This window comes from Paralichthys olivaceus, chromosome 20, assembly GCF_024713975.1.
Source record: "Paralichthys olivaceus isolate ysfri-2021 chromosome 20, ASM2471397v2, whole genome shotgun sequence".
In the NCBI taxonomy this organism is placed as follows: domain Eukaryota; kingdom Metazoa; phylum Chordata; class Actinopteri; order Pleuronectiformes; family Paralichthyidae; genus Paralichthys; species Paralichthys olivaceus.
This window is the reverse complement of record NC_091112.1, coordinates 16927968-16935369: the sequence shown is the minus strand read 5'-3', so window position 1 is coordinate 16935369 and position 7402 is coordinate 16927968. Positions and strand designations below refer to the sequence as shown.

The 7402-nt window shown below is 42.0% G+C and overlaps 1 protein-coding gene across 1 annotated transcript; it reads left to right on the top strand.

Moving 5' to 3' along the window:
• Window positions 1-245: 245 nt before the first annotated feature.
• On the top strand, window positions 246-7329 carry paqr7a (progestin and adipoQ receptor family member VII, a). Its single transcript, XM_069516633.1, has 3 exons — window positions 246-2462; window positions 3205-3295; window positions 4299-7329. Exon 3 carries the CDS (start codon window positions 4322-4324, stop codon window positions 5384-5386), a length of 1065 nt encoding a protein of 354 aa, XP_069372734.1. The 5' UTR covers window positions 246-2462; window positions 3205-3295; window positions 4299-4321; the 3' UTR covers window positions 5387-7329.
• The last annotated feature ends 73 nt before the right edge of the window (window positions 7330-7402 follow it).

The window sequence follows — 7402 nt, the reverse complement described above, 5'->3', positions numbered from 1 at the left end:
GCAGTCAGGGAACCGTTGGCTATGACATGGAGTTCTGTGCGACCCTCAAACTTTCACCACAGCGTCTGTAGACTCTTTCACATCTGTCACATGTGCTCAGTGTGAACCTGCTCTCATCTGTGAAGAGATTTGGGCACCAGTGGTGGGCCTGCCAATTCTGGTGGATGCCTATCAGGCTGCTGGGTGCTGGGCTGTGAGCAAAGGTTCCACCAGAGGTCGTCAGACCCTCATGCAACCCTCATGGAGTCTGTGTCTGACAGTTTGGTTAGAAACATGCACACCAGCAGCCTGCTGGAGGTCATTTTGTAGGGCACTGGCAGTGCTCCTTCTGTTCCTCCTCGCACAAAGGAGCAAACCTTCCTGCGACTGCTTCAAATTCCATGAGCGACAGATTGCAATAACATGATTGTGTTAAAAAGGAAGAATGAAAAGGTCTGCAGAATAGGAAATGAAATTATTGAGCAAAGCGAGGGTGGTTAGCAACAGGAAATGTGTTTGTGAAGAGAGATAAACGGGCAGAGGGAGGGGAGTGAGCTCGTGTGTGTGTTTAAAAGTGTGAAGAGAAACAGAGTTACTGCATGAAACTCTCAGAGATCCTCCCAGCAGTTGAGTGCTGAGGGTACAAAGGAATTTCACCAATCTAAATGACCACTGAGGCTTTTCAAAATATTAGTTTTACGTTGTGTGCAAATGACTCACTGACTTAACATCCTGCAGATGCTCCCATCTGCATACTTTTTGTAGTTGTCTTACGCCAATCCCATAATGTTCCTCGGGCGTGAAGTAAAAACCTCTCGAACCAAATTTTGTCTTTGTCACTGTAACCACACGACCACAGTTTCTTGTTTCTATTAGACTGTGATCTCATTTCCTCCAGATTATTAGAGGCACTTTATGAGCAGATGAAAACAGCATGAGTTGCTCAAAAAGTCTGTTAAGTTATATCAGTGAAACATGCAGCTGGACTGGGAGGGTCCTTTGTGTCCATGGTGCTTCCTTTTCCCCTCCTCATCCATCATACACACAATTACAATATGGAAACAACGGAGGTCTCTTTTACACTGACTACCTGTTTACATTATATTCATCCTGTTTACATTATTCATATAACTACTATTTTTATATTTCTCTCATGTTGATATATATATATATATTTCCTATTTCCAATTGTTCACCTATTTATTAATTCATCTAATAATGCTTCTTATTTTCACTATCCTCTTATGCTGCTGTAACATCTTATCTTTAGACCATGATCCAGAACCAGGGTCCAAGGTCATTGTTGCATTATTTATCAAAAAGGCTGCATTTATACTCTATGTTTTCAAGATTACAGGATTGCATGTAAAGTGCTTTTTTCCAACAGCAACACTGATTCTCTAAACCTCTTTGAAACATGTTACTTGTTCACATTCCTCTAAATTGAGCCTCAAGTAAAACATGTGGGCGTAACCCTGGCCTGTTAACATTCAGCATAGCTCAAATCACAGTTCTGCTTCAGGTGAAATCATTACACCACAGGTCCTGGATCAAGACAGCAAAAGGAGAACTTTGGTGGAAACTGGAAGAGGAAAGCTACTTGTTTCATCGAGCTAATACTAACAATATTGTATCATATTGTCTTATCATGTCGTATCATCACTTATCACGAATCAACGAGAAACTGAAAAGCCGAGACTCCCCCAAAATATTGAACAATCGTTTTACCAAACTAATAGTATAAACTTATTACCTCATAGCCTGTTTCCACTTCAACTGGAAACACGCAGGCGTTCAGTCCTGTCAAGGCAGAATTGGCTACTGTCTGTTTAACACCAAACTCTCCTGTTTACTTTACGTTGATTCACATTAAATGTTTTTGAGATGAAGGTATAAATAACCATAAATCATGAAATATTTTCATGCAACTCTTTCACTAATCCCAGCATGCTCTCCGGCATTATCTTCAAACACTTCACCTGAATAAATATAAAACATCTGATAAGCAGCCTGTCTCAACACTACAGTAATGTGATCCCACTCTGCCCCCGCTGCGTATGATATGTTTTTCCTGTTCATGTTAAAGAAGAAGAAGAAGAAAAAAAGCAGTCACTGACAAAGAATGTTCCAGGAGTCCACACCCACGCAGTCGGAATACCTTTTCTCTCTCCGAACAGTCCTGTGCTCATGTAAGATGTTTAAAGAGTGGCTGATTATCTGTCCTCAAAGTGATTCCACTGAAATCAAACGACTTGTGATTGGAGGATGTTTTTCAAATAGAAATAGAAATGTTCATTTACCCATGAACACACCAGAAAAGCACTGTCTTCATAACTTAACTCCCTTAATATCCATACAAATCTCACACTTTTAAAGCATTTCTAGTGTCTGTAGGTTCTACACTCAAGTCACACATGAGTTTTTTTTCCATTTTTTTTCACTCTTTGACAGAAAAAAAACCGTCTTCCTGCTGATCCACCCAGGTACGTCAAGCTGCAAACACAACAGGATTTCTGCTATCAGTTTTCAGAATAAAACACAGCACTGACAGAAAAAGGAAGTGCACAAAGTAAGGACTCATTGTGCAGAGTGACAATTAGGCCTGATTTAATCATTTTGATGCAGCACTGTGCAAACGTCACTTCAGTGTTGGCGCTGTGAATGCATAGCTGTTTAAACTACTTGATCAATCAATATATTAGCCTGCATCATAATTTGTAGTGAATCTACAGAGTAACTAGTAACCAAAGCTACCTGTGGGTGGAAAGTAGATTATTATTTTTCACTTTGCATAAGTAGGTAGTACAGGTAGAATTTGTGGCCGCAGTGGATTTTGAACTGTTGTGATATCTGATCGTGGACTATTAATATTACAACTAGATATACAATATGTCTACTCACATACACCACTTTTATTGGCAATACCTCTATCTTTATTATCATTTCTGCTTCTTTAAATAACCAAATAAAGTACAAGTACATCAAGTTACTTCCCACCACTGTGTGCAATGTATGCAAATTGTATATGTAGATTTGAGATGAAAGCTTTTTCCTTTTTTTGTGTTTTGTCTGTTTTTTTGTGTGTGTAATTTTCTGCAGAAAATGAGATGATTGCTGTCGACTGTCAAATTGCAGAGTCTCAGAATTCTAGTTTTATTTTTACGTCACAGTCACAAAGCTTCCGGTTTGTCTGTGGAGATCACTAACTTGCTTGTGTTCTGTCAGTGGAGCGACAGACACTTCAGTGAGGGGGTGGAGGAGCGAGGCCAGAAGCGATCGTCTCGGCCGCCGGACTCTGGAGACCAGGAGCTTCGAGGTGAGATCTTCTGGGGACTCAGGGGATGACGACAGTGACGACAGTGATGGACACTTTGTAGAAGAAGTTACGTCTTTGTTTCTCACTGAGCCAAAACTTCTCAGGACTCACGGACCCCTGACAGCAGCGCGACGTTACTCGTTACACCCAGCGTTACATTACTTCACTGAAGCAGAGGCTTTGATTTAGGATGTTCCGCGCAGCAGCTTCTCACCAGGGGCGGCCACAGGAAAAAAGTTCTGCAGGCTGGGGGGGGGCGCTGAGGGGTTTGTTTTTTTGTGTTTTTTTTTTTTTTCTTTTTACATCAAGTTCAACTCAGAACTTCAACCATCACCAGGGCCATTGGATTTGGAATTGGTGGTGCTAAAATCAGAGTTTATACTATGGCATAAACTGATTTCAGACATTCACTGGGCTCCACAGTTCTTTGGCATTTTCTCCGGAGGATGTGCATGTGTGAACGCAAACGTCAGCGTGAGACGGTCTACTGGTTCTGTGGACTTTATCCATGTGGCCTGCGAGTGTAATGTCTGTAGAAGGAGGTCGATGTGACAAGACAGCAGGGGGTGCCCAGCTGGATTCACTGTGAGCAAGTGGGGGGGTTGATGGAGCTTCTAATATGTCTAAAATTTAAAAAACAAAAAGAAGAAGCGGTGACACACGTAGACGACACAGTCGATTATGTCAGAGTTTGTGGTGATAAGAGCTGATGACTGTGTTGAGGTGCTGTAAACATGATAACATAACTATGCAGCGGAGTTATTATGTCACTTCCTGCCTGCCTGCTCCACCGCTCGCCTGAATAATGCAGATGATTTGATACTGTTGTGAGGGTGTCTGTGCAGAGAACCTCCTGCTGTTTTGTGCATGTGTGAAATTCACTCTGGGTAAACTCTGTAGCCAACTCGCCAGATTTTACCTGGAGTCTGAAAACAGCTTTCGTGGACCAACAGTCTCATCCATTTTTACTTACCTCAACTGTTTCAACTCTCTTTTTCTGCAGGAACCATCCAGCTCCTTGCAGTAATGGCGACCATTGTGATGGAGAGAATTGGGCGTGTGTTCATCAGCCTGCAGCAGATCAGGCAGGTCCCCCAGATGCTGACTGAGGCTGCTCCCTCCATGCCTGGCACCGTGAGAGACACCGAGGTTCCCGCCTATTTTGGGGAGCTCCATGTCTGCACAGGCTACCGACCGCTCAACCAGAACTGGCGCTACTACTTCTTGTCCTTGTTCCAGCGCCACAATGAGACTATCAACATCTGGACTCACCTGCTGGCGTTTTTAGTTCTCCTGGTCAAATTGCAGCAGCTCATAGAGACTGTGGACTTTGTTGGCGATCCTCAATCGTGGCCTCTATTGATTCTCATCCTGTCGTCTTTAAACTATACTGGCTTCAGTGTACTAGCTCACATGCTGGGTGGGAAGTCTGAGCTGTATCACTATGTCTTCTTCTACCTAGACTATGTCGGGGTAGCACAGTATCAGTACGGCAGTGCTATAGTTCACTTTTATTATGCTGTGGATGAGGGCATGCACAGACACGTGCATGGGATCTTCATGCCTGTTGCCACCATCCTCAGCTGCTTGTCATGCCTGGGTTGTTGCTACGGCAAATACTGCAACCACACCCAATCAACGAGGGTGCGTAAGGTGTGCCAGGTGCTGCCCTCGGCAATCGCCTACATGTGGGACATCAGTCCAGTGGCTAAGAGACTCCTATCCTGGTCCTCAGCCAGCAGTGACCAAGCCGTTCTCTTTCACTTTGGCCAAGTGATGTTCTTTCTCATCTGTTCCTTCTTCTTTACCTTCCCCCTCTTCGAGCGCTGCTTCCCTGGACGCTGCGATTTTGTGGGACAGAGTCACCAGATTTTCCATGTTTTGCTATCCTGCTGCACCCTGTGTCAGATTCATGCCTCCCACCTTGATTACGTGGGCCGCCGGGAGCTGTACTCCCGTTTGCATGGCAGTGGTGAGGTTGCTCTCTTTGCGGGACTCTACGGGGTCACTCTTGTCATGTGTGCGCTAATTAGTGCCTTCATGTTGAGGAAAGTTAAACAAATGCTTGACTTGAAGACCAAGTCCAAATAATGGATTGAATGTTGTAGGAACTATGTCCGTCATGTGCCTTCTCCTTCCAGACAATCTGCCTTGATAGAAAGGGAACTTAATATTTTTGATGCAGTCGCAGAAAGAAGTAATGTTATATAGTATTAATGATTTGATACTAATCCTTGTGGTACAATTCACCCTAACAGCATTTATCATGTTTTAGTAAAGGCTGCTGCTTTGATCAATATCAGCTTCTTATAATGCACAGACTAACTAAATATAGATATGACGAATAGATGACAAACAGTGAACAAAACATACTTTTTTTTTATACTACAACACTGTGATGACAAGGATGAGCATCTGCAATTTGCAAATATTGTTAATATACATTACTTTTATATGCACATAGTGGGCATATTTAACCCAGGACAATTAAAGGATTTTTAAAAATGGACAATTAATGAAATCAAAGTGGCTATTCCATGAAGTAAAGTGAAACTTGGCCTAGTTGCACTGACGTGTTTCGATCTAGAAATCATTTAAAGGTGCTTGACAACATTTCTTCTATGCAAAAAACGACTTCACAATTGAAGTACAGACACTATTGTGTGATAAAATAAAAATAAATCGACTTAATTACATTTTACATTGTATGAACAATGTTACATTGTGCAGTGCCTTTGTCATTGTGCCTTGAGAGCCCAGTGTTTGCACATTTAATGTTAGATTTACCATAAAGTCGGTGCTGATTTATTATTGCATCAATATTGCACTGTTCTCTACATGACAGTGTAGATTCTTCAGAAATGTAAGGTTTGGGTTTTAAGTTGCCATCACATGATGAGATGTGTGTCTATGCTACTTGGAAAGTTAAACCTTTTTTATGTTGTTGTTCAAGCACAAGTTTGATATAATAGCACTTTTATTTTGATAGAACTTAATGCACTGTCCATATTTAAGAAAACTGCAATGTAATATATAATGAAAGTCTTAATTTTTAAAATATAATTTTCGTTTTATTCATGCAGTTAGACCGTTTTGTATGATATACTGTATATTAGGATGTCGGCAATCACTGTATTTTTTCCAACAGGCCATTGTCACTGCAGACGTTGTGATATGTCATAGTAAGTAAAGCACACGTGTGTTGCTGAAAAAATAAACAATGGCTCTGATTGTGTGACAGTGAGCCAGTATGCATGACACCAGGACCATGATACCGAAGCAGCTAAATGGAATCCAGCCCTGATGGATTTTATGATTTACACCCGAGTATCACCTTCTGTGTCATTTCAAGGTCTGTGTCTCAATTTGGGGGCTGCATCCTTTGGAGGACATTGTCTAATCAGCCCACGCGCCTCCTTCGTGGGCCGTGAAGACTGCGAAGGCCAAACCAAAATGAGACAGTCTGGTCTACAAAGGCTTCACATGATCAGCATATCCTGTTTTTATAGTTGTTGCCTAGCAACAGAGCGGAAGTTTGGCACGCTGAGAAAGTTTTCATGCCCTTTGTTTTTTTTTTAGCATGTCCTGCATTAGCTGTTTGGTTGAAGAGTGATACTCAACCATCTGACGTCATGTTGCTTGCCAACACTGTAACGTTTCGCCAGGAATATGCAATGATTCCTGGGATAGGTTTGGCCTAGAAGGATCCACCGATTCCATCCCCTTTATTTTTGGGAGATGGAAAGATGTATTTGTAGGCCACATTTGTAGAAGCCTTGGGACTGGGATCCAATCATTTAAAAAATGCAGCCTTCGAAGGATGAAGCCCCTGAATTGAGACAAAGCTAACATGTCTGCTGTGGGAAAGGTCTGTTGGAAACCTTTTTGTGGCCTTAGGGAAAAGTTGAGCATGTGTGTGACATGAATGTAGATAAAGGTACCATGATAATGTATGTCTGCTACTACTGACCAACATGTGAAAATGGATTGGGATTGAGTTAAATAAACATTTTTCTGGGACAAACCTTGACAAATGCTAGCTTCATTGTCTTTAATTACAACACGCTAACCTCCAGCTCAAGGGGATTTGGTGTAGTTTACCATTTT